The 27710-nt window shown below is 43.6% G+C and overlaps 2 protein-coding genes across 3 annotated transcripts in view; one reads left to right on the plus strand and one right to left on the minus strand.

Moving 5' to 3' along the window:
• The window catches only part of NEK9 (NIMA related kinase 9), a 38021-nt gene extending 21119 nt beyond the window's left edge, over positions 1 to 16902 (plus strand). For both annotated transcript variants that reach the window (XM_081089565.1, XM_081089564.1), the window contains exons 15-22: positions 308 to 416; positions 1727 to 1888; positions 5059 to 5229; positions 6206 to 6265; positions 8836 to 9044; positions 10120 to 10281; positions 12065 to 12277; positions 13865 to 16902. In XM_081089565.1, coding sequence (XP_080945691.1) covers positions 308 to 416; positions 1727 to 1888; positions 5059 to 5229; positions 6206 to 6265; positions 8836 to 9044; positions 10120 to 10281; positions 12065 to 12277; positions 13865 to 13990 — 1212 coding nt within the window. In that variant the 3' untranslated portion in view covers positions 13991 to 16902. The remainder of the gene's footprint in view (positions 1 to 307; positions 417 to 1726; positions 1889 to 5058; positions 5230 to 6205; positions 6266 to 8835; positions 9045 to 10119; positions 10282 to 12064; positions 12278 to 13864) is intronic.
• A 254-nt stretch (positions 16903 to 17156) lies between these two features.
• ZC2HC1C (zinc finger C2HC-type containing 1C) lies at positions 17157 to 27068 on the minus strand. Its single transcript, XM_081089581.1, has 3 exons — positions 27027 to 27068; positions 24759 to 26097; positions 17157 to 19971 (listed from the first exon to the last, which is right to left on the minus strand). The coding sequence occupies exons 2-3, from the start codon at positions 26076 to 26078 to the stop codon at positions 19708 to 19710; spliced, it is 1584 nt and encodes a 527-aa protein (XP_080945707.1). The 5' UTR covers positions 26079 to 26097; positions 27027 to 27068; the 3' UTR covers positions 17157 to 19707.
• Between the last annotated feature and the right edge of the window lie 642 nt (positions 27069 to 27710).

A 27710-nucleotide genomic window follows, 5' to 3' on the forward strand; every position in this document is an offset into this window, starting at 1 on the left:
GGGTGTCTGTGTGGTTTGAAAAGGCATATTCAAAATTACCATTACAGTAGTTCCCCTTTATCCGCTGTTTTGCTTTCTGAGGTTTTAGTTACCCACAGTCAGCCACAGTCCAAAAATATTAAATGGAAAATTCCAGAAATAAGTAATTCATAAATTTTAAATTGCCCACTGTTCTGAGGAGCATGATGAAATTGTGCATTTCCCCACAATTTCCCTGAAAGGCCTTTTGGTCATTGTGACATTTTCAACCTGTTACCCCTCCATTTTTTACCTCATGAGTCTCCACTTTTGTTTTATCTTATTTCAGGCATACCATGAAGTTCCCTACACAACCTCCTTTACATTGGCCAAACAATTGTCCTTTTATAAGATCCGAACAATTGCCCCAGGCAAGACTCACACAGCTGCTATTGATGGTGAGTTGATTTACAACTGTACATACAGGCCTTAGTAGCTCAGGCGATCCTATATAATAAAGAGGGAATATGCAAATTGACTGTCACTCCGCCACAAAGATGGCAGCGCCCATAGCAGAGACAGGCGGGTGGGGGGGGTTCCATAACACAAGATGGCTACACCCACAGCAGAGGCCAAGTTCCCATAACGAGCAATCAGCAGGGACCTGAGGCTGCGCCCCACCCCCCGTGGGGCTTGACAGGGGACCTCAGGTTGCGCCCCCCCAACCCGGCAGGGCTTGATGGGGGACCTGAGGCTGCACCCCCCGTCCCGGTGGGGCTTGACGGAGGACCTGAGGCTCTGCGCCTCCTCCCAGCATTGGGCTGGGGGACCTGAGGCTGCGCCCCCCACCTGGCGAGGCTTGATGGGGGACCTCAAGGTGTGCCCCCCCACCCGGCGGGGCTTGACAGGGGATCTCAGGCCACATCCCTCACCCGGCGGGGCTTGACAGGGGACCTCAAGGCACGCCCCCCGCCCTGGCCCAGGCTGAGAGACCTCAGGCCGCGCCCCCCACCCTGGTGCCAGGCCAGGGGACTTGACAAGGGTGGGACCGGCTGGGTCTGGATCTAGCCCAATGCGAGGAGGCTGGCTGGGTCTGGGTCTCATGCGATTTTGAGGCGCACATGCGTGGGCAGGGACTGGACTCTGGGTCCCTTGGTGCACACCAGACTCTGACAGGAGGAAGATTTTTCATATACATTTTACTAATTTTCTTTCATCTCTGACACTTCTATTATAGAGAAAGGGCAAATAGCAATATTAAAATATTTCCTCTAATTAATCCCCTTTTAATGTGCATGAATTTCGTGCACCAGGCCACTAGTCAGTATAAGTTTTTGTAAACTATATATACATTCTCCTGATTTTCCACTGGCACCTAGTATATTCTCATTAACAAATTAAGGCATTCAAGTAGATGTTTATTGGTAATTATAAATGCATAATCAATACATGCCTTAATGAGAATGTCACACTTACAATGCAGACAACAGCCATGTGTAAATTTTCTAAGTTATGTAGTACACATTTTCTACATTTTAAATCCAATATTAGAGAGAAAAATAGAATATTGAGTCCCTTCCTGGCTCTAATTGGTGATAGTTCTATATACCCTAGCTCCCTAGGTCCAGGACTGTGTGGCTAGCTTTGTAATTTGTGTATGTACTCTTAATAACCAGAAGCTAGTCCATGGAACTCTCTATTGGCTGCTTTTTCTCTCTCTTCCATTGACCCATTTGTGCCTGGTTATTTATTTTTGCTTCTCTTGCAGAGCGAGGCCGGCTGCTGACCTTTGGCTGCAACAAATGTGGACAGCTGGGTGTTGGGAATTATAAAAAGCGTCTAGGAATCAACCTGTTGGGGGGACCCCTCGGTGGGAAGCAAGTAATCAGGGTCTCCTGCGGTGATGAGTTTACCATTGCTGCCACTGACGGTGAGTCTGGACACATCCTTCCAAGCTTTCTGGACGGATGGCAATGTTTAAATTTTTGGTTGGGAAAGAGGTGGACTAGTTATTTGTGAAGTTGGATCATATGTTAACCTTTTAATTTGTGTTGAATTAGTGACCAGTTGTTGTGCATGTGGAGCGTCATTAAGTTTTCATGTGTTCAACATAGTGATTGTTTTAAAAGATCATATTTCTAGATAATGTCAGGTTAATATTCGAAGTCCCTGCTTTTTTTACTTTAACAATTTTGATAAAATATTTTAAGAATTATTAAATAGTTATATATACCTTGTCCAGCACCATATGGGTTTCAGTAAATGTTGGCTAGGGGACTGGAGAAGAGAACAACTAATTTGACCTTACTCCTTGACATTGGGGTCAGCTGCCACTGCAGTGACATCCTAAAGGACTGTATACTGTATCTCTCAGCTTTCTGAACTGGTCTAACTGAATTTTCTTCCTTCCTCTCATAGCTGTTTCTTCTTGCTGTTATAACCACTTCTCTTTTGTACTACCACTTCTGCTAGTCTTCATTTCCTTTCCTCTTTCTTCTGCTTTCTTTTTCTTCTCTTTTTTTCTGACTTCCTATAGCACCTTTTGAACTTTTTTTAATTTTTGTAGCTACTTCTTTCTTGTGACTGGTAAACAAGTCACATTGCATCTTTTTGTTTTTTCACTCATTTAAGCTTTTTTTTTTTATGTTGCTCATGCCCTGAGATGTCCTTGTTTTCTTCTAGTCTACCCGGTGTATATACATAAAGGATCCAGGGATAGTGTCAAACTAGTTATCTGTTATCACCATATTAAGTGAACCAGCTATCAGAGTGGCATATGAACCTTCTCTACTTGTCCTAAAACAAGGGATTTTTAGAAAGCAAACTGTTTAGTCAAACTAGATAAGTGGAAATGTTACCTAGAAAGACAGGGTCAAGATGTCTCTAAGGATTAAATTTAGTGCAGCAAGTTCACAGGGCCTCAATGTTTCTTCAGTAGATCTTTGTACTTCATGAGTTAAACTTCAGAATGAGGGAGTAGAATTGGATTCTGTGGCTAGGCATAGTACCTCTTGACCAACATTGCTGTACTCTTCTAAAATGTACTTGATTGCCTCATTCACACAGCAAACAAACTCAGTGCCTGCTGTGCTCCAGGTCCTCTTTTAGGCTCTGGGAATAGAGAAATGTGTCTCAGGAAGGCCCTGTCCTCAAGGAACTCACATTCTAGGAGGGTAGGAGAGATACCCATATAAACAGAGTAGTTCAGGCAATTAGGTCAGGCGCCATGGCAGTTTCAAACTCCTAAGCCCTGGAGTGCCTGGGGCTCAGTCCTTCTGTCTCTCCACTGTCTTCCTTTACTCTCTAAGTGAGCTCATTATCTTAAATCTCCCTTATATGAAGATACCTTTATACGAACACCCCTTATCTCCACACTCAGTCAACAGCCTCTTGACTTAGATGTCTAAAGATAAGGGGGCTCTATAGCCTGGTTTTCCTGGGTCAGTCCTGATTCATGCCTATTGTCCTGGTTTAATCATTAATCACACCCCCTTTTAATTCAAAACTGTCCTGATTTGGATAAAGAAACTTAGTATATTCAAAATCAAACTTCTTATTTTCTGTACAAACCTGTTTCACCTGTAGCCATCCTGTCTCAGTAAATGGCAGTTCCACCCTACACCCCATATCTCATCCATCAGCAAACCTACTAATTATCTTCTGAATATGTCCAACCACTTCTTAGCAGCTTCACTACAACTGGTTTCCCTGCTTCCTTCCTTGGTCCCTTATAGTTTCTCCTCATTTTTTAAATACCTACTGTTCAGAACTTCTAATAGTTTCCTATCTTGATCAATAAAAATTAAAGTCATTACAATGGCCTGTATAGGTCCTACATGACCAAGACCCCAGCCATCTCCTGATCTCTTCTCTGACCACCGTCCCCTCTTTCTTTGATCCAGCTGCAGGGTCTTTCTTGTTCCCTGTGTGAGGTGCTTATGTTACTTACAGGACCTTTGCACTTACTGTTTCCACTGCCTGGAAAGCTCTTCCCCTAGATAGCCACATGGCTCTCTCTTCCTTCAATCAGGTCTCTGCCAACAATCAAGTATTTCTCTGACTACCCTATCCTATATAATAAGAGGCTAATATGCAAATCGACCGAACGGCAGAACTACTGGTCGCTATGATGCGCACTGACTACCAGGGGACCGCTGCTCAACGCAGGAGCTGCCCCCTGGTGGTCAGTGCGCCAAAAGCTGGGCTCATGGCTGGTGAGTGCAGCGGCGGTGGCGGGAGCCTCTAAGGATGTCCAATTGATGGCTTAGGCTCGCTCCCCGTCAGTTGGACATCCCCTGATGGCTCCCAGACTGCGAGAGAGAGCAGGCGGGCTTAGGGACCCCCCCCCCCCAAGTGCACAAATTGCGTGCACTGGGCCTCTAATCTATATATATAAAAGTCTAAATGACTGTCTGACCATCTGACCAGTAGCTATGACGCACAATGTCCACTAGGGGGCAGACACTCAACACAGGAGCTGCTGAGCTACGGTGACTTGGCAGCTGCGGTTCTCAGGTGATGTATCCAGAACCAGAGAGGAGGGAGCCTGATTCCTGGGTGTGTCACATGAGAACCGCCTCTCACAATCCAGGACCCCTCAGGGGGATGTTGGAGAGCCAGTTTCAGCCCAATCCCCACAGGCCAGGCCAAGGGACCCCACTGGTGCATGGATGTACCAGGCCTCTAGTCTAAAATAATAATACCTCACTTTTTTATTTCCACTGCTTTTCTATTTATCAGTCTTCCCCGACTAGTATGTCACTTCCAGAGGGCAGCGACTATTTTGTTCACTGCTCTGTCCCCAGCACCTCAAGCAGTGCCTTTCATGTGCCCGGTAAATATTTGAAGGATTGATCAAAAAAAGTTGTTGAATGAGTAGAATGAATAAATGACTGGATGGCAGTGTAGGAACAGTAGTCATTCTTACCTGGGGAATATAGGAATTATTTAGGCTTATATATAGGGGAGTAAACGGCTTTCCCTTGTTTTGTACATAGTGGGGAAACTTTCTAGCTCTAGGGCATAAAGACGGGGAACCCAGAGTTGGGAAGCCAGCATTCTATTAAACTATCTGCTGTTTAATGTGTGTGTTTTTTCTAGATAATCACATTTTTGCCTGGGGCAATGGTGGTAATGGTCGCCTGGCAATGACCCCTACAGAGAGACCTCATGGCTCTGATATCTGTACCTCCTGGCCTCGGCCTATTTTTGGATCTCTGCATCATGTCCCAGATCTGTCTTGCCGTGGCTGGCACACCATTCTCATTGTTGGTAAGGGTTTCACATGTGTGGATTGAGGTGGCTTTGACAGAGGATAGACCTCTACTTAAGATGCTGGTGGCTACATTATTGGAAACAAAAGTGTCCTGAAGGAAAGAGGCTACTTCTGTAAGTCTTACAATGTCAGGATGCCATGCCTAGTGGTAGAAACAGAACATTGTCACTTCCTGAGCTTTATCATTTGCCACCTCTTGACCATTTTAAAATAAATTTGTTTTTACTGCTTTCAGAGAGGAAGGGAAAGAGAGAGAAACATCAATGATGTGTGAGAATCATAGATCAGCCGCCTCCTGTACACCCTCCACTGGGAATAGAGCCGGCAACCGTGCATGTGCCCTGACCAAAAATTGAACCATGACCTCCTGGTTCATAGGTTGACACTCAACCTCTGAGCCACACCAACTGGGCATTTTTTAATATAACTTTGTTCTCTGCCTCCCTTGCCATTGAATTTGTTACTTCTAGTTCTCTACTAAGTAGCATTTGTTGTCTGTGTTTATGCTGTTTTGAGAAACAGTACACCTTTAAAAAGAAACTAAAGCATAACTGCTTTCTGCAGAAAGGATACTTTGTTATGAACTAAATTATATAAAGGCCCTCTCTGCGGATTTATAAGTTCATTCTTTTAGATCAGTGGTTCACTACCTTGGCTGCACATTAGTCTCCTGAGGAGCTTTTAGAAATCTCTGTCCAATTAAACCAAATCTCTAAAGCTTCCCAGATGATTCCAAAGAACAGTTAAGGAGAATTGCTACTTTACATAGTGAATATACTTTATATAGTGAATATAGAATATAGCTAGTGGTGCTTGGCTTATGTTATTAATATCTAAAACAGTAATTAATTTTAGTTTATTTGGAGTGAGAGATAGCAGTTATCTCCTAGATCAACTCCCTATCCTAGTCCTTCTCACTTTTTCCTGCCTATAGCTGTATATAATGCTTAACTACTGAATTTTTTTCCTCAGAGAAAGTATTGAATTCTAAGACCATCCGTTCCAATAGCAGTGGCTTATCCATTGGAACTGGTAAGTAGCTATGTCTTAGGTACCAGTAGTTTTGTGAGGTGTGGAACTTTGGGTTGGAATCCATACAGTTCTCCCAAAAAAAGGAAATATCTTTTGGGAACGAGGAATACAGTGATCAAGAGGGAGGATCATATTTGGGTGGATTTCACAGTAAGTTATGACTTTTACATTGTGGTCAGAGGAAGAGTACATCTTTGCCCCCACACATATGGAAGTAATTATGTGGCTTGCCCAATATTGTAATGTGACTTATGTGTTGTCTTTTTCCTGACGAGGCTTAGGGGCTACAGATTCTGTCTACCCTGTATTTCCATGGTATTTCTAGGGGTATTCTACTCTATAGAAATAGTTCTTCAAAACAGGCCCTCAAAATTAAAAGTTGGCTAGACTTCCAAGTGGTTAGGAAAACTAGCTTAAAGCTCTCTGGTCGTTTTCCTTTGGCTTCTTTGTTCTTAGTGCTGTGTTATTTGGGATCATGCCAGGAAACTGGATATGTGTTTCTTTTTGGTTTTCCATTTGCTAGACTACCTGCAGTCTTTGATGTCTCAGAACCTGGGTTCTGATATTTTGTGGAATCAAACAGATAAAAACCCAGAATAAAAGCAGATTAATCCTCCAAAAAGAAGTAGTTGAAAATCTGATCTAGAGTTGTTGAACTTTAGTTTACAGACACATGCACGTACATTATACCTCTTATTAGACTTATTTAGTAATTCATTGCTCAGCATATATTTGTGCATATTACTACCTGTCACAAATGATAAAATCTCTTTTTGCAAAGCACAGCTGTTCTATTAGAGCTTTGTTTTGCTGGAACGGTATTTAAAGGAAAAACATAAGATTAAAAGCACATGTCCATTGGCTAGAAAATGTAAACTACACAATGGCAGGGATTTTTGTCTTTTTTTTTTTTTTTCAGAGAAGAAGAGAGAGAAACATCAATGATGAGAGAGAATCATTGATCGGCTGCCTTCTGTATGCCCCCTACTAGGGATCGAGCTGCAATCCGGGCATGTGCCCTTGACCGGAATCAAACCTGGGACCCTTCACTCCCCAGGCTGACGCTCTATTCCCTGAGCTAAACCAGCTAGGGCATTTTTGTCTATTTTTATTCATTAATTGTATCCACATTGCCTAGAAGAATGCCTGGCAAATGGCAAGTGCCCAGTAAATAGTTGTTAGTTGAATGTGTTATGATCATCCAATAGCATGTTATATAAGAGTGAAAATGAACATCTACAAATATTTCCATAATGTAAAATGTAAAAAGCAAGTTACAGCAGACTACATGTCTTATATAAAGTTCAAAACCCAGGAAAATAAATAACATACTGCTTAAGGATACATACGTATGTGATAAAGTTGTTTTTCAAAGAAGAAATGATAAATGCAAAATTAAAAAGTGCTTACATCTGGGTAGGAGGCGAGAGAAGGACTTCACAAAGCAGGCCGAGTGATACAGGTGATGTTCTAGTTGAGCACTGTGCCAGCGCCCTTTCTGCAGCGGTAACAGTGTTCTGTATTTGTGCTGGCCAGTGAGCAGCCCCTGGCCACATGTGGCTGCTGGGCCCTTGAAAAGAGGAGACTGTGACTGAGGAACTGAATATTTAGTTCTGTTTAAATACCCATATGTGGCTACCATATTGTAAAGTGTAATTCTCATTCTTCACTTGGTAGATTCATGTGTGTTTTATTAGACACCAAAACTTACACATAATTTAAAAATCGTCTTATGTATATCTCAGATGTAACATAATTTTTAAAAACAATTTAAAACAAAAAGCAAGCTTCAGAATTATTTCGGCATCTATAGTTCTACCAGTTTAGTAGGACTGCACTGGTTAGTATAGTTGGTAGTCATAAACAGTCCTTTACATTTAACTTTAGAATAGACCATGCAAATTATCTTTTTTTAGCTTTGGCAAAATTTACTTTTTCAATTATCTTTTTCTTTGGCCCATAGTAAAATTCAGTTTCATTTCTTGACCACACATCAGCCAGTCTTCATTAAGGTAACTTGGAATATGCTTCATGATATAGAAAGAACCAGCAATCCTATTTTTTAAATTCTTACAAATAGTCATCAAAGAATTCAATGACTTTAATAGTTGAAGACTTCTCCATTCAGATGTTTCCCCAGAAAGGGAGCTGGTGGTGAGTTTATCTGGCAACTTTAAGTGGGTTTTGGCTCAAATGTGAAAGAGCTTTGTATAGAAGATGAACCTTTGTGGAAGATGCTGGAGTCTGGATGTATCTTTTAAAGCGTGGATGCTAGATTTGATGAGCTCTGCTTGGGGTGATTGTTCAGTTATGGTTTAGAACACTGATCATTTGCTATGAACATAGGGAAAAGCAAGTTTGGGAAGAAGTAAATTATCATTATGAAGAAACTGATATACAATACCTTGTGTAAAAACTAAAAACTTTAGTCCCAAATACTTGACTTACACTGTTGCTATTCTACTTCATGCAACTCTAGTCACCTCTTCCTAAGTCAGTGGGGCTCGAAGGTGGTAAATCTGTCTTGCTGCATAGCCAAGTTGTCTGTTTCTGTGCTGTGTATCTGTCAGTGGTTCAGAGCTCTAGCCCGGGAGGAGGAGGCGGCGGCGGTGGGGGAGAAGAGGAGGACAGTCAGCAGAAATCTGAAACTCCCGATCCAAGTGGAGGCTTCCGAGGAACAATGGAAGCAGACCGAGGAATGGAAGGTTTAGTCAGTCCCACGGAGGCCATGGGGATCAGTAGTGGGGCCAGCAGCTCCTGTCCTGGCTGGCTTCGAAAGGTAATTCCTTTGGTAGAGGTACCTTAAATAAAATATTAGATCCTTTGCAGGGACTGGAAAGGAGTTGTCAGAATCTTTCAGTTTCCCATGTCCTGTTCGAGTGTTTTGTAGCAGGCACCTGGGTTTCTCATTTCTACCTGGAACAGAATCACCAAATCTTGAATCATTTTTTCTTCCTGACAAGAACAGATGCAAAATGTTCTCATACCTGTATTACTTAAATGAATGTAAATTAATACAGGCAGTTTTTGTAATACATGTGTGCAAAGATTAAGCTTATGATTTTGTACTGTGATTTGGGGCAATTGGAATGCTTACAATAGAGAAATGGATTATGCAAGTTGAAGTGCAGACAGTAAAAATGTTGGAGTAAATTTATTTATATGGAAAGTTGGTTATAGCATATGGCTGTGCATAGAAAGATGAAATAACACTTGTGCAGTAAGATCCCATTCTTTTAGCAAATATGTAATGCATAGAAAAATGTCTACTGTGAAGACTATACTAATTATTTTAACGGCAGTTATCTGTGAGTGATGGAATTGCTGGTGATTTTTATCATCCCCCTTTGCCCATCTGTATTTTCTCATTTTCTACAGTGAACATTTATAGTTTGTGAAATTTTAAATTATTTTACCAAAAAGATCAAATCTATATATTTACAGCTCCCTCTATAATAACTTGATAGCTGTACAGGGAGTCTGAATGGAGGAAGCAGTACACTGTACTGTCTGAAGCATCAGCCTCAGCCTTTAGAAGCCTGGCAATTGGCCTCGCTACCATCACCTTAGAGTGTCCCAAGTCACTGACTCGCCTACACAGAATAAGTGTGTTGGGGAAGCATGTCAGGCACTCCAGACTCTGTTCTTGAAGTTAAATTCCTATCACTGTAACTCCTCTGAGGAAGGGCTGACAGGTTGTGGACAGGTAGGGAGAGCTATGTCATAACCACAAGTGTCCTGGCCCACTAGAGGGTGCTGATGTCACAATAGAGTGAAAGCTTATAGCAAGAAGGAAGTTTGAGATAAAGTAAATGGCTCAGACAGAACTGATGAGATTCTCTCTATATACATAGGAGCTGGAAAATGCAGAATTCATCCCCATGCCTGACAGCCCGTCTCCCCTAAGTGCAGTTTTTCCAGAATCTGAGAAAGATACCCTGCCCTATGAAGAGCTGCAAGGACTCAAAGTGGCCTCTGAGGCGCCTTCAGAACACAAGCCCCCAGTAGGTGCCTGGGTAACTGAGCTTTTTGCCTTTGAATCTCAACTAGGTACAGTGGCTGCAAGCTCCGCCCAGCTCTCTTGGCCTCACTGTCTCCTCCTCTGGTTTCTTTGGTCTCCGGCTGCTCTGTATCAGCTCATGATGCTGTCTATTTGATAGTGTTGAAAGCCTCTACTGAAGGGTAAACTGAGTTGTCTTGGAAAAAATGTTCACTCTTTCACATTGCTGACAGGCAAACACTTTTCTATAGCAGAGAACTGTCTTTCTTTTCTTTCTGCCTCAAAAGTACCAACATTGAAATTCCAAAATTCAAATCCAATTTTTCACGATACTGGTAGGGTTGGTTGGAGGCTTTAAATACAAGGTTGGGCAAAAGTAGATTTATAGTTGTGAGTACGTGAAGCACAGAGTATGTTCTTGAAATATTTAATAGTTATTGTATTATTTTCCATGCAAACAACTGTAAGCCTATTTTTGCCCAACCCTGTATAAGAAATAATGCTTAGGTCCAACACATGTCATGAATACCTAACCTTGATAGAAATTAAATTGTGGTAAATACCTCAGTAAAACTGTAAACCAGGGGTCATCAAACATTTTGGGCCACACTGTAATTATTTAAGGCTTTGTGACCATATGTAGTCTCTTTAGCAGCTATGCCACTCTGACATTAGCAACCATAGATAATACATAATGAGTATGCTTGTATTCCAATAAACTTTACAAAAACAGGCAGTAGTACTGATTTGGCCTATGGACTGTCTTATGCTATAAACAGGGTACAATAGAAGAAGGGAGAAAAGTTGAGACTAGCAAAATTGAAAAGCTCCCCAAAAGAGGTAATGCAACCTTTGAAACATTAAGGTAAACCTCTGTCAGTTAGTCTTGAATTGTTTTAGGAATCCTGTTTACTGAACACCTCTCACATCTCTTCTAAAGTGTGATCCGCCACATTTCATGCATATTGACCCTTTGGATCACAGTTTCCTCACTGTGATTTGAAAGACTTGTTCCAAACTAAATTATGCTTCCCCACCTCAGCATTTTATTTGTTTGTTTATTTTTAACCCTCACCCAAGGATATTTTAGAAAAAGAGAGAAACATCGATGTGAAAGAGAAACATAGATTGGTTGCCTCCCGTATGCACCCTGACTAGAGATCGAACCCACAACCTGGGTATGTGCCCTGAATGGGAATCAAAACAGCACCCTTTTCAGTATGACACGGCGCTCCAACCAACTGAGCCACACTGACCAAGCCCCGTTCCAGCATTTTAAATGGGAAGATATCAGTACACTTTAAAATGTTTTCACAAAGTCTTCCAAAATAGATGATTGGTTTTTTTACCTTAGCATAATGGAGACTGAGGCAGAGTTCTCTTGCCCTACTATGTTAGGGCCAGGTGCTCTTGTAATCCTGGCTGTTTTCTGTTTCTCTTGCATGAACTTCATGTGTATATGTTTTATTATATATTTTTTAAATATCTTTTTATTGATTTCAGAGAGAGAGAGAGGGAGAGAGAGATGGAAACATCAATGATGAGAAAGAATCATTGATCAGCTGCCTCTTTCACACCCCCCTCTGGTGATCAAGCCCGAAACCCGGGCATGTGCCCCAGCATGAATCAAACCGTGACCTCCTGGTTCATGGGCCGATGTTCAACCACTGAGCCACACCAGCCGGGCCTTATCTTATTATTTTAAAAGTAAAATCTGGTAGCACTTAGAGGAAATTTAGATTGGGGAGCTGTGGCATCCAGGCAGAACCTCCTGTGACCTCTCTCTCTCCACTCTTTAGCCACCTCGGCTGAACCCTGCAGGAACATGTGCTGGGAAGGGAACACCGTTGATTCCTCCTCCCTGTGCCTGCAGCACTCTGCAGGTAGAGGTTGAGAGATTGCAGGGTCTGGTGTTAAAGTGTCTGGCTGAACAACAGAAGCTCCAGCAAGAAAACCTCCAGATTTTTACCCAACTACAGAAGCTGAACAAGAAGTTGGAAGGAGGGCAACAGGTAAAAGCATTAAAAGAATAATTCAGTTTCAGAGTCTGTTTTTGAAGAATCACAGAAACAAAATTCCAAGGGCCAACATATACTTACTCTTTTGTAAGTGCTTACCTTTTAATGGTGTAACTTTTTGAATGAATTCCAGAAGCCCTGAGCCTGGTTCAAACACCTGGATTGAATGATTTTTTATCACCTAACTTCCAGTGTTTTTTGTTAGTCTTTGTTTTTTCTTTTCCTTCTTATTATGAAAATTTTTAAATATGACAGTTCAGTGAACACCCATATATTCACCATCTGGATTCAACAATAGTTAACATGTTGCCTTATTAGTTTCGTGTGTGTGTGTGTGTGTGTGTGTGTGTGTTTAGAATGTGTATGTATTTATTTTTATTTTGATAAATCATTTTCAAGTAAATTATAAAAGTCATGATATAGCCTAAATTCTTTCTTAAACGTATCCAAAAATGAAGACATTCATTCTCTTGGATAACCACAATACCATTATCACACTTAACAAAATTAACACTAATTATCTCAATTCTTATCCAGTATCCAATTGATACTCAAATTTTCCAGTTTTCCCACAGAAGTGTCCTTAACTGTTTTTATCAGACCAGAATCCAGTCAAAAACCCCACATCACATTGTTATGTCTCTTGTTTCTCTTAATCTAGAGAATTCCCTTCACCACCATCACTTTTTTCCCCCCCATGGCGACTTGAAGAAACAGGGTCAGTTGTTTAACAGAATGTCCCACATTTCTGGATTTGTCTTGTTTTCTTGGGGCATTGCTTAACTTGTTCTTTTGTCATCCTGTCATTTCTGTAAACTGGAAGTTAGGTGCAAGACACAGTTAAATTTAAGTTAAACTTTTTTTTTTTAATCCTCACCTCAGGATATGCTTACTGATTTTAGAGAGAAAGGAAAGGAGAGAGAGAGAACATTGATTGGTTGCCTCCCCAAACCCGCGACCTTTTGGTATGCAGGATGATGCTTCAACCAACTGAGCCACACCAGCCAGAGCTTAAGTTAAACATTTTTTGTAAAAATCCCTCACAGGTGATGCTGCATGCATTGTTTTTAATGAGCCATAGTACAGCGTGAACTAGGATAGGGAAATATGGTTCAGTCCGTGGCTTTGCTATTTAACAACTTTTTGTGTTTGGACAAATTACTTTGTTTTAATAAGCCCTAGTTTCTCACCTAAAAAAATAATACCACCTAGTTTGTATGGTTGTTTTGAGGATTAAATGAAATAATGTCTATGAAAATACTTTGGAAAGTAATGCTTACTAGAGGTAAGCATGGGGGAATTGGCAACTATAGCCGACTGGAGGGTTGTTTGCCTAGGGCTGCCTCAGTTTTTAAACTGAGAGTTCTGAATCCCAGAAAATCCTGCTGTCTGCAACAAACCAGGACAGTTTGCTTCCTACCTGCAGCAAATGTAAAGGGTAGCCTTTACCTAAGGGAGTATTGTGAACTTCTCACAATACTCTGGCCACAAATCCCTAGAGTTTGACATTGAAAATCTAGTCCTGAACTGCCATGATAGGTAGCAGTAGTGTTAATGTGGAACTGTGTTTTACCTGGACAGATGGGAATGCATTCCAAAGGAACTCAGACGGCAAAGGAAGAGATGGAAATGGATCCAAAGCCTGACTTAGATTCAGATTCCTGGTGCCTCCTGGGAACAGATTCCTGTCGACCACCCAGCCTCTAGTCTCCTGAGCCTGTATAGCCTCCAGGAAACTGGGATCCAGAGAACTTCACAGCACACTTACTGAATGCAGAGCGCGCTTTCCTGGCTTTGTTCACTTGCAGACAAGGAGCGAAGGCGGAGGCTCTGAAGCACTTTCCACATACACTTGGAGAGTGGCATTGCCTATTAGATAGGATCTAGGAGTGGTTTTGTTTTGGAGAATGGAAGGGCCCCGTGGCCCTGGCTTGGTCCTCAGTGACTGCCATAGCAACAGCAGCTCTGTACCTCATCTGGTGATCCCACCTTTGAAGAGGAGACACAATGCTCACCTTAATTTTGCTGGTAGCAGCTTACATCCCATTTATCGTTTTCACCGTTAATTGGAAGCTGCCTTGGAAATTCAATACCAGGCATTGCACCTCTGGGTGGAGGAGGGAAAAGTGTGAAGCTGGAGTGGGCTGGAACCAGGTGGGGCCCCCCCAGGGTCATCTGTAGAGAGGTGAAGTGCTCTGAGCCCTCTCAGGAGTCCTGAGTCCAGGAAAGACTGGTGGAGTCAGTCTCTTGGGCCAGTTTTCAGAAAGTTCAGTTACATCGTGCAGCTCAATGCTTTAGGAGGAAAAATGGGCTTCAATTGCTTTTCCTCTGAGGTTGATTGGAATTTCTTTGGTGAGGAGTAGCGAAAGAAGGGCAGGTCCCTCCTCATCACACAGCTGGAATGTCCAGCTGTGGCCAGTGCAGGGTGGGCTTTCCTAGCTTTGGAAGATGCCTCTGAGAGATGAGGTGGCTTATAGAGAATTGAGCCAGTCGGGCAGTAGGAGTGGCCTTAAGAGAAAACCATGAGGGACAGGAAGTCCTCTAGCTGCCTCTGCTTGCATGTTTGAGAGGCCGGCAGTGACAGTCTTCCGTCCAGGCGGCCTCTTATGCCTCTGCCTTCATGGCTCTTACGGTTCTGATCTTGACATCAGCAGCCCCATCCACTCCTTTTCTATATGTCTAGTCAGTATTTTCTCCCCTTTGGTGTTTATGACGCCGTTATCAGTGAATCTGTATCACCTTTCATACTTAGTGGCCCAAAGCCAGCCCCCAAACCTGGTAGTCCCTGAAGCCTAGCAGAACAGGTAGAGCCTGCCAAGTGAAAGGAATTTGGCTGAGCTCCCTTCTAATCCTGTAGTCATGTCCTTACAGACCGGAGCAAGCCGGCTTTCCCAGAGAAAGTGCCCTAGAGTGTTTGATGATTTTACAAAGGGTGTGAGCTTGCTATCTCCACCTAGCCTTGTGAAAGGTTCACGGGCCGCCTTGGACCGCCTTGAAGAGTTTCACATCCTACCTTCCTAGAAACAGCTACATTGTTTTATTTCCTTTTCCCTAAACCAAAACATAAATGTTTGATGTCTATTTAATACTTTGGAAGGATCTGTGCAATGGAAATGTTGTCATTTCCCTGAAACTGATGATGTAAAGGCTGATGTTCCAGGAAAACCCCATAGCTGGGGATGGGCAACTCTATCCAATGGGATCTTCTTTGGTTTGATGTTCCCATTGTTTTCTCAATTCTGGGAAGCCTAGTACAATGGTACTAATGTAATCACTGAAGCCTTTTCTTAAAATAAGGGAAGGGGCCAACCCTGGATTAAGCTACAAATTCTAGGGACTTGGGGGTTTGCTATACACCCTAATAATGGGTTTGGTTCACCATGTAAACGCAACTTTGATTTTTTTAAAGGACTGACTGGCCTTTCACATTCTTGTGTCCCTCATGCGTACCATCTCAGCAGGCCTGAGAGGCAGGGCCAGTTTGGGTGTTAATCATGAGTGTTGCTTCTGCTATGGATCTGAGGAACATGGGATGCTGCTGAGACTGGGGGATGGAAGTGAGCACTGAAGGGAGGGTAAGACCCCTGTCCTTGTTCCGGAGTTACTCTCTAGCAGTGGAATGCTGTGGTCATTTTCTCTAGCATGTTCCCTTGGGAAACCTAGGTTTGCTATGAATCTGGCTGAGAATCTAAATTCTGTGCCTTAGAAACAATTTGCACTTTCCCAAATTGTGCCTGGGACAGCCGTATTTTCTCCACCAAACAGCTATGCAAACAGAAACCAGTTCAAAGGTGGCAGCCATGCTTAGATAAAAAGTGAAAAGTGAGGTAGCAGACATGTCTTTGAATGGTTTTCTGTAATTCTCTACTTCTCTATACAGCGCTAGGTGTTTTAAGTTTTCCGTAGTATTGCTTTTGAGTTACAGTATAACCTGAGTTATTCCTCTGCTCTGACATTGTTGCTGAAGAACTAGCTTATTGTTGGCCAGATGTTTGAAAGGTTGAGGGTGGAGTGGTTTGGCATTTCTATTTTAAATAAACATTTAAACTCTCAATCAGTGCTATGCCTTAGTAAGTCTGTGCATGGACATTGTCACTGGGGATAAAACACTCCGATTCCAGGCCTTTGTGAAACTTTTAATTCAGTGGTAACAAACAATGCAAGGGACATTTGCACAGAAATAATCTTCTCCTCCTTCCAATTTCTTGCTAACAGAATCATTTCTGCTGTTACAGCTCCCCTTCCACCCCCACCCCCAACCCCACCCCCCCAAAAAAACCTTCTGAAATACTGTGCTAAAGTGCAGGGGGAGAATAAAATAAGCCATTAGAGGAGGAAGAATCACTTCTTGTACTTGCCTCACTGATCACAGTGGCTTTTTCAAGTGATAATGCCATTTATGTTTATAAAACTGGTTTCCCTCAAAGAGGGTGAACTGTATTTTGGTCTCCCTGGCATAGCACAGCCACGTTACAACTTCTCTTGGCTGAGCATTTCACTAGAGTGTAAAGCAAAAGCAGCCTTAAACTCACATTTCATTTGGTTTGCCATGTGTTTGGAAACATTCATAATAGACCAACTCTGGAGCGAAGATGTAAATAAATTCTTTCAAAAAAGTATCCCTGGGCCTATAAAGTATTATTCATGATAGTGTCAGGGCAGAGTAGGCTGTAGCCAGGGCCACAAAACATGTTCCTCCCTACTGCAAAGCCAAAAATCATTTATTGCTTCGATAACTAACTATGGAAATAAACATACTGATCACTAAACCTCATAGAATCATAACATTTGGGAGAAAAACGCTATCACATCTCAGCTACCTCCTATGCAGTTGTGAAGTGGTAAACTGATGACAAAAAAAAAAAAAAAAATGCTGGCCCAAAGGTACTGTGCTGCCTTAAATACACCACTGTTAAGCAGCACTGTGGTACCATGTCTGCACACAGTGAGTTAGCTATGAGATTTTTCCCACTGCTTAACCTTTGAACTTTATAATTTATAACATTTACATGCACTAAAGGTTCTTGGATGAAGTAGTATAATACATAGACTAACAAGCAGCATTGATTTCTCCACGCATCATTCTCTGCTACCCAGGAAGAGACTTAGAAAAAGGTTTCCAACCTCTTCCCAAAGATCAGTTCAAGCTAAATTTAAAAGACTGACAAAATCAAGGCCTAAGCCTGTTGCGATTGAAGGGAACATTAAGACACTGACTATTGTTTTATTTCTCTAGCAACATAGTGAATAACTGCTTCCTGTGTCTCCAGAAAGCACCCTGCCCCCTACACACACACACACTTTATTCTCCCCGGAGGGCCCTGATCTGTGACCTTAATCGTGCAGGGATCCCCAGCCCAGTGCCTGTGGGGCCAGGCAGATAAGGCACATAAGCGGGCCTGTGGTGATCTGAATGCTCTCCCCTGTCAAGGAGCAATTGGTTCTGAGCCTCATTCAATTAGTGCCATGCAGGGTGGCTGGCCTGGTCTTTCCAGAACGTCTAGTTATGTAAGAGATGCTCCATATCCCAGTTTGTAAATGCCAGGTTATATCGTTAGTGCTGTGCCAGCAAATAAACTGTGGGGCAAGCAGTCCACAGGCCACCACTTAGTAACGTTGGCCACGGCCCATTTTTGCCATCTATTGTTTTTACCATCAAGTATGAAACAGAGTGGACCTTGTTAAACTTGCCTGGGGAATGTCATAGTTGGATTAAATATCCCCTGTGTGTGTGAGGCTTCTTTAAGTGGCCAACTGAAAGCCCTGTTATGTGATACTTTTTTCTTTGCAACAGTTAAAAGCATAAAACAAGTCAATAGATGCTGTTTTTAAAATATGTAATTTTTTTTCCAGCCTAATGTCCTGTAGCTTCACAGCCAGAGTCTTAAACTCACATTTCAAAGGGGTTTGATCTGTTAGCCCCGCCACGCAGCGGAAGCTGCAGTGAAATGGAACAGGAGTGGGTGGCCATCTGTTCAGTAAAATACGGTTTTGTTGTGTGCCTAGTCCTCTCTGCCCGGTCAGGTCGGGTGACGTTTTTACAGTATTTTAAACTAGTAATGGGAGTGAATGCTCTCAGGACAATAACCCTACTGGTATTTCAGGTCTGTTATACTAGCTTCATCCTATCAGAGCTGATACTACTCTGTCAGATACACCTCATCACTGCTCCCACTTGGCAAGTTGAGGGCTCATTTGTTTAATTTTAAATCCCACAAACCCATTTATTGAGGATCTAATTATAAAGGTTCCTTGCACTAGGCATGATTCTGCACAGAGAAAATGAAAAACACCGGGTACCTTTTCCTTCAAAGTTTGCTTTCTAAAAAAGAAGTTGCCTGTGGGTAGTATAGTCAGCGGGGACATGTACACAGCAATGTACAGCTTGCTTTGATGGTACATTTTGCTGCTTCATTTGAAATGCCATCCATCCAACTTACCAACCTCATTTGAAAGCAGAGTGCTAGCAATAGCTGAAGCTGAGGTTTCCTCCCCTTTGACATTGGAAAAGAACAACTACAGAGACATACAGTGTGTTTTCCCCCATCCCTACCTGTGACGTAGATGAAGATGAGGTTCCCTTTACGACACAGTACACCATAGGGAGGGTTTAGGGCAGCCGTGGGCAAACTACGGCCCGCGGGCTGGATCCGGCCCGTTTGAAATGAATAAAACTAAAAAAAAAAAAAAAAAAAAAAAGACCATACCCTTTTATGTAATGATGTTTACTTTGAATTTATATTAGTTCACACAAACACTCCATCCATGCTTTTGTTCCGGCCCTCCGGTCCAGTTTAGGAACCCATTGTGGCCCTCGAGTCAAAAAGTTTGCCCACCCCTGGGTTAGGATGTATTGGCACCTTAACCTTACATACTTGTATTGGTTTTTAGCCAGGACCATGCACCAGGGAGGTCACGGACAGACTTCCATTTGCCTTACAACAAAATCGTATTATCTTTTATGAGATATCATCTGGGTGACCTAGGTCCTCTGACACCAACTCATCTGAATGAGCCAACTTCTCGCAAGAATGAGAAGAGTTAACAGGAGCCACAGACAAACATGCAGAGGCAGTGGCAAGAAGGCCAAGCAGATGCAGGCACTTGGCTAGCACAAACTACAAGCCAGCTCGTGAGAAGACAGCTTTAATGTAGCCTGCTCGCCACTCTTAACCGTCTTCACCCATCAGTTCTTAGGGCAGTAACATGAGGCACACCAGCCTGAGGTGGTAGGCTGAGACTTCCTTCTGCCTCCTGCTGCTAGCAGTGGGTTTCTCCTCCCTGATTTCAGCTCTGCAGGCTGATCTGGGAGATGTATAAAATCTAGTTCTTCCTGCTTTGCATCAAATCATTCTACTCCTACCTACTGCTCAAGAGAAGCCGAGCTTTCTGGAATGACTGAGGAGGTTTCCGCTGTTGTCTGCTCAACTGGAATGCTTCCTTGGAGGCAAAGGACGGTTCTTGATGGTCTTGCACTTGGGAATGTGCCGCTCAGCCACCTTGGGAGCAAAGTGACGGCTACAGTGAGGACACTGAATATAGTCTGGATTTTCTGCAGGCGGGATGGGAGGCAAGTCTGAGGGGTTTCCACCTTTGGCAATTACCCGCTGCACCTCTCGAGCCTGGCGGAGGGTACGGATGAAGGATTCATGCTTCTGTCTCCAGTTGCTCTTCCGTGGAGCTTCAGCCTATAAGTAGAAGGCAGACCAATCATTCAACGTGGCATTTAGCTCATCTCCCGAGTCTCCACTAGAATGACGGTAAGGAAACGGTTCAATCCTGACTTGCCTGCGTGGAGGCACTTACACTGAGGGCCTGCCAAGGGGGATGAGTCCCGAGAAGCAAGCCATGACCCGCAGCAGAGACCTGGAGAGCCTCAGGCTAGAAAGTGCCAGGACCCCAGGACTGCTATCCCACCCTGCACATCCACACCCTCACAGGAGAACAGGAGTTTATTCTCTGGAGAAATTGAACCCAACAGGTGTCAGATTCACGAAATCCAGGCACAGGGGGGAAAAGGTTAATCTTGGGGCTGAAAATAGGGAGCAAGTACAAGTGTTCATGATGAGCTGCAGAACTGTCAGCCTCCTTCCCTCACTTGGCTCCCTGGGTGCCAAACACATGGGCACCTTCTTAGGAGACTGAAGGGTTCTCTGGATGCGCCAAGCAGGCAAGAGAAAAGCCATCAGACACTAACTAGCCCTGGGGGACGGCAATTAAAAGGCTCACTGTTTGATAACCCTAATATGAAGGTCCTTAGTCAACAAGCCCACTTAAGCTTAAATATGAATGGACAGCCAAGTATTGCCAGATATTTGAGTAAGACAAACATGAGAGAGACCAAAACAAGTATACAAGCAAACACACACACTCAGGAAGCAGCAACAAAGCAGGTGCCAGGAAAAAACATTTTTTAAATGAAAAACCATAGTACCAACAAAGAAGTTATTAGAAGAAATTGTGACCATAAAACAAGAAGAATATATACACTATGGAAAAGGAACAAAGACCAGAAAGGCCTGGCAGGTGTGGCTCAGTTGGTTGGGCATCATCCCATGTACCAAGAGGTCACCTGTTCAATTCCTGGTCAGGGATCAATTCCCAGTAGGGGACATGCAGGTAGCAGCCAATCAATGTTTCTCTCTCATCAATGTTTCTCCCTCTCCCTTCCACTCTATATAAAAATCAGTATAAATGTTTTAGAACTTTTATAAATTAAAACTGATAGCAGAAAATAAAAATGTTACAAAATAATGTCAAGAAGATTATGCAGCCAAAACCGGTTTGGCTCAGTGGATAGAGCGTCGGCCTGCGGACTGAAGGGTCCCGGGTTCGATTCCGGTCAAGGGCATGTGCCTGGGTTGTGGGCACTTCCCCAGTGGGGGATGTGCAGGAGGCAGCTGATCGATGTTTCTAACTCTCTATCTCTCTCCCTTCCTCTCTGTAAAAAATCAATAAAAATATATTTTTTTTAAAAAAAAGAAGAAGATTATGCAGAATGGGAAAGATCAAGATATCAAGATGGAAAGTAGAAAATATAATATTAAAAAATTAGAAACTCAATCCAGGAAGTCCAACGTCTGGCCAATACGCATTCCAAGAACAAACAAACAAAAAAACACAAAGAAGGCAAGAGGAGGAAATTATTAAAGAAATAATACTATAAACATTCCTAGAGTTAAATGTCACTACTCTTAAGATTGAAATAGCTTATCAAGTATCCAACATAATCATTATAAAACCAGAATTTCAGAATTTAAAATCCTGTTAGATTTTAGAAAAATAAAAAAAGGATGATTTCCTATAATGGAGCAAAAATCAAAATGGCATCAGATTTCTCAACAGTAACATTGGATGCTAAATACTAGTGGGAAAATGCCTTCAAAAATCTGAACAGAAACTCACTTTCCATCAAGAAATCTCTACCTGGCCAAGCATCAACCAAATTATAAGGCTATGACATAGATATTTTCATTCATTCCAAGACAAAAATATGTCTCCCATGCATCTTTCTTAGTAAACTCCCACAAGGAAAGAAGTATAGCAAGAACAAGGAAGACTTGGATGCTGGAAACGGGACCCAACACATCGGAGAAGCAAAGAGTAGTCCCAAGACAACAGGGCTGCACCAGGTGTGGAAATAACCAGTGCAGACTAGAGCAGGAGGGAAAAGAGTGGTCAGAGGGAGGTTTCCAGAATTTAAAAAATCAAACTGATAGACTGTCTGAGGCGTTTGAACAATTACAAAAACATTAGCAGGTGTCTGACATCAGGTGAATCGTTAAAAAAAATTTATAGAGATAAGGTACATTTGAAAATAAGTCAATTATTAACTCCAGGTGCATGTGCACAGGACAGAATTTGTTCACTCATCAGTGAACAAAATATATGTGGTTATTATTATTAACAAAATATATGTGGTTATTATTATTTTCTTTTTATTGTTTTATTGCTTAAAGTATTACAAAGGGTATTACATATGTGTCCTTTTTTTTTCCCCCGCCCTTGACAATCCCCTGGCCTCCCCTACCCCCCAGTGTCTTATGTCCATTGGTTATGCTTATATGCATGCATACAAGTCCTTCGGTTGATCTCTTACCCCCCTCCCTCCTGCCCCCCAACCCTCTCTGGCCTTCCTGCTGCAGTTTGACAATCAGTTTGAGGCAGCTCTGCCTCTGTATCTATTATTGTTCAAAAGTTTATAATGGTCTTTATTATCCAGGAATGAGTGAGATCATGTGGTATTTTTCCTTCATTGACTGGCTTATTTCACTTAGCATATGTGGTTATTATAATGTAAAAGCTGACCACTGGTTTAACACAAAATTGTAATTCCACTACAATGGCAGTACACATGTTTATAAAAATGTATTCAAATATTTAGACTATAATAAAAATTAATCTTAAAAAGAAGGCAAGTGATGCCACATCATGAATGATGAATACTAGGAAGAGGTGTTATTGAAGGAAAAGGAAGGATCCATCAGGAGAGTCTTATTGAAATAGACAAGAAGGCAAGAGAATCCGTGTTGGAGGTGGTGTCCAGGAACTGAATTAGAGAAAAGTTTGCCAACTATATGATACTTATATTCTTTGTTTGTTTTGACATTCAGTTAGCACAATCACAAAGTACCAAAATGTGGCCTCTATGCTCAAATGCTTATGGTCCAGTAGAGAGACAAGAGGTATGAGTATACTGAAAGTTACATGAATATTAAACGATATCAGAAAAATCACCTGTTCCTTCTGAATACACGGGAACAGTGGTCGGCAAACTCATTAGTCAACAGAGCCAAATATCAACAGTACAACTACTGAAATTTCTTTTGAGAGCCAAATTTTTTAAACTTAAACTATATAGGTAGGTACATTGTTATTAACTTAATTAGGGTCCTCCTAAGGCTTAGGAAGAGCCACACCCCAGGGGCCAAAGAGCCGCAGTTTGCCGGCCACGGCACTAGAAGAACGAGAGGGAGAGACAAACCACTCAGTTTCTAAGGGCACAGACTTTGGGAATAAGACAGGACATTCCAAGGAGGGGAGTGCATCTCCATGCAGATCCTTCCTGCCTTGGTGTCCTCCATGCAACATATTCCCCCAAACTAGTTTCCACAAAGCAAGGGTATCTGACCCCAGACACCCAAATCTTTTGCTTCACTGCTACTGTATTTAGGAATTAAAGAAACACACGATTCTTTTACATTCTGGCCAGAAATAAACCACTAGAGTAGTGCCCTGGCAGATAGCTCAGTTGGTTAGAGCATTGTCTCTATACACCAGATTCGGGTCAGGACACATACAAGAATCAACCAATGAATGCAAAAATAAGTGGAACAACAAATCAATGTTTCTCTCCCTCCCTCCCTCCCTCCCTCTCTCTCTTCCTCCCTTCATCCCTTCCTCTTTTTAAAAAAAAATTAATTAAAAAAAAAATGAAAACAGAATGACTCTCACATGTTGCTAGAATAGTAGAGCTGGATGGGGCTCTGAGATCATGTGGTCTAGATTTTCACAAATGTTGACCATTTGCATACCACATTCACTTTATCCCCCATTAATATTTTCTTTAAATTCATGATTCTTAGAAATAAAGGGCATAATATGTTGTATTTTTTAACAAACACTAAAACTACTAAAATAAAAAAATGTCTGACAGCATGCCACACTTTGAGAAACACTCATTTACAAAACAAGTGGCATAACGTTGACAGGGTGGTAGTTATTCACGGGACAATCCCCTCCAGATCTAACGGTCCAAATGTCCTTACTTTTTACAGTCTAGGTTTTCTGCAGCTGGAAATGTTAACCAAAAATAAAGTCATTCACCTTTAAGGTGTTTACACTCTAAACGGAGAGAAGAATTCCAAACTTAATTGTGTTTCATGTATTTTACTTAGAAGGTATATAAAAACTGAGCTAATCTTGAAAAAGTAGATGTGGTCACAGGAGTAGTAACAGATTCTAATCTCGGAAGGTGGCAAAGTATATTGCAAAGTGAAAGGAATTCTCTCAAGGTAGTAAAATGCAGAATAGTTCTTTTCTTTTAAATTTTCTAAAAGTAAATGTTTATCACTTTTATAAAAAAAGAGTGACAAATTACATGATAAAATACATGAAAGTGATAAATTTCCTCTAGATACCCTGGGGTGAGGACTAACAACAACAAATGACTAGATTTTGGAGTCATTCCAACCCAGTTTTATATTCTGACTCTGCCACTTAAAGCTGTTTGTGATCTCATTCAGGTTGACCTGAGACTTGATTTTTGAATTGATAAGAGATCATGAAATCCTCACGTTTGTGGTGAGGGTCGTATGAAACTCCTGCTCACAGTAATAACCAATAAATGTTCATTAATAACCAATAATTGTTAATTTATAACAATTACATTTTTTCTTAAAAAACACCATATGAGGCTATAACAGGCCTTTACAATGATCCCCACTCAAGGTCAAATCCGTAAGGTCCTTGTTACCTTGACTGAGGCTGGTCCCTTCCAGTTCAAGTACTGCTCTAGTTCTGTGCCCTTGGCCCGGGCCCGGGAGGAGTCAAACACTTTCCTCTTGGAGCCCTGCGTCCTGCTGCAGACGGTGGAGTGTCTCTCCAGCCTGAGCAAGAGAAAGTTGCGTCCACAGTGGCTGCATTTGCCCAGTTCTGGCTCTTCGGTGGAACAGCTGGAACCTGAGGAGTGCGGTGCCCTAGGCCAGTCAGAATTGCTGGTGGACCTTGGCCAAGTGCTGCCTGGCTCTTCTGTGGGCTGAGGACACTTCTCCTTCACCTGCCCCGAGGCGTGGTCTCGGATTCTGTTGTTGTTTGCCACTAGTCTTTCCCTTTTGAGCTTCTGCATCCCATAACCAGAGAACTGGAATGGGCTACAATTTTCTTGAGACCCTCCCCCAGTTTCCTCCTCTCCCCTGAAGACCTCCTTAGAGCCAGAGTCCGGGGAGAAGACGGGTCTGTAAGTGGAGTTGCTATTACCTGGAAGTCTCCTGCTGGGGAGCGTCCGTCTCTGTAACTCTCTTTTTTCATTTTCCTCAGCCTGTTCTTTTTCCTTCTGGATCCTTCTGAGTTCTTCTTCTGTCTTCTTCAGCTTTTCCCGTAGGAGGGTCTCTTTTCTTCGAATTTCCTCCTCTAAATTCTCCCTTGCAGCTTCTAGTCTTTGGATCTGCAGCCACTCGATCCGGGTGGGGTTTGCCAGGGTCCTCTCCCCCTGCCTGGCAGCAGCAGTACCAACCACAGATGAGCCGGCCCAGTTCCTCAAACCAAAGCCGCTGTGTGACAACTCCCTTGGCTCAGGGGGTCTTGGAGAGACGTCTTGGTCCCCATCCATGCCGGTCTCACCTGTGCTATGAGACTTCCTGTGGAACACGGGTTTCAGAGGGTATGCCCGGTCCACTCCAACTCGCTTCTTTGTAAAGGGGATGAATTCGTGGTTATTTGCTTTGGGGTACTGGGACTGAGGGCCTGATGAGTAAAACAAATCCTTGGCTTGGCTCTGGAGGTGGCTTTTTGGCTCTTGCTGGCTGAGTCCAGCACGGTGGGGACAGAAGCAGCTCCCAGCTCCCTCACAGGTGTTCCGTTTGGAGTGAGGGTAGGGATGATTCAGCATCAGCTCTTTGTTGCTCAAAAGCTTCTCCTGGGAATGATGCCTCAGGTGCCCCATTGAGGACAGCTGGGGAGAGTCACTTTTTTCATAGGGCTCTTGCTTACTTGTGTGGAGCCCGGGAGCTTTTGTTTTATTATGCGGGAGCATCACACCCACAGGCAGAGGTGGTACCAAGTGGAGATCAGCCATTCAGGGTCTGGACTGAAGCCTAGAGGAGGTTTAAACCAGATACAGGTGAGAAGTTTTTTCTGAGTTCACCTTGGTCATTAAAGCAACTGTCTACATGTGTCCTACCCACGTTTTCCTTTCAGCCTTTTAGGGACAGTGGTGCTGAGTCTGCCAGAGCTCTCCTTCCGTAAGCGTTAGGTGAGAGCTTATTTAGTCCTGTGAATGCTTATCAGGTCCTGAAGATAGAAAAACGAATGTGCTGCAGGTGTTCCTGCCACCTACCTTTCCCCGATCCCGGTACCAGCCTCCGCTGTACAGAGGGGTGCTCCTGGCACACACAGTATATACTCCCTATGGGTGCAAAGCGCTCTGGGAAGAGCTGCTGGTTTGGAAGTCAGGTTTTCGTTCTGCAACACAGGACAAGCCACCTCCCCTTGCTGGCTCCAATTTTTCCACCATAAACGGAGGAGTTGGCTCAGTTACATGGCTGTAATTTAGGGACCTTAAGACTCCAAGTCCAGCCCCATCATTTCACAGGTGAGAAAACTGCGGCCGGAGGTAGTGACCGGCCCACAGAGCTCTCAGGGCTTCCCTCCCGCTGGGTCCGCGCTCGACTCCAAGGAGCAGAGCAACCGCACGGGGCCTGCAGCAGGTGCCTGGCCGTCAAACCCTCACCCAAGGAGTCCCAGCGGCGGGAGGTTCGTAACCTGAAAAAGGGGGTGGGAGGGGGGCACCTGACCCGACCGCCGCGGGTTTTAGCTCCGGAACACGGAAGTCACACTCTGTCCTGGAGGGTCAGCCGGGGCGTCCCCACTGGGGGCTCCGCTTTGGAAACAAGCCTTCATTTTGTCCATCGGGCCCTTGGGAGGGCGAGGGGCTGACCCCATGTCTCCCCGCCCTTCCGCGTACCTGGCTGTCAGAGACAACTCCAGCTCAGGGGAAATCCCGGCACCATACCCCTCCACTCACCTCCGGCCGCGCAGGCGCCCGCAGCTGGCCCCTGTTATGCCCGTTGCCTGGAGACGCGAGCGCGTGCGCGCGCAGCCCCGCCTCCCGCCGCGAACGCCGCGGAGTGGGGGGGTTGGAGTGGGGGGGGGGGATCACGCGCAGGCGCAGTCAGAACACGAAGGGGAGCGGCCCGGGGCAGCTGCGGTCGGTCTGACTGTCCCTTGACCCCGTGTCCCGCCAACTCTGCCGCTCCGTGCCCTTGGGGAACAGGGGAGGGGATGGGAGAGGCTTTTCTGGGGCTTCGTCAGAAAACTTGTATTTGTCTGAGAGCAGTGACCCCAGACCCCGGGGCGTGCCCGTCCGTGGCCGGAGCCGGAGCCCCTCGCTCTGCCCCCCAGTCCTGGCGCCGCAGGTTCCGAGGTCCGCCCTTAGAGGGTGCGGGCCCAGGTGTGGCTATGCGGTATCTCTCGGTGCTTTTCTCCGCAATAGTTCAGACTTTGCGGTCACATTTTAGCAGTGTGGCTTCGCTAGGCTGTATCTTTCTGGGGTAGTTTTCTAGCCAACCTCATGATTTTGACAGAGTGTTTTACTCTCACGTGGTGCCTCTGGCAGTCTCTGCTCAGGGCCCAAGAATGACTCCACCACACGTAAAGGTAATAAAGTTAACTGCCAGATCAAAAAGGATCGGCATAACCTGGTTTCAAC

Source organism: Myotis nattereri (genome assembly GCF_964212035.1).
Source record: "Myotis nattereri genome assembly, chromosome: 1".
In the NCBI taxonomy this organism is placed as follows: domain Eukaryota; kingdom Metazoa; phylum Chordata; class Mammalia; order Chiroptera; family Vespertilionidae; genus Myotis; species Myotis nattereri.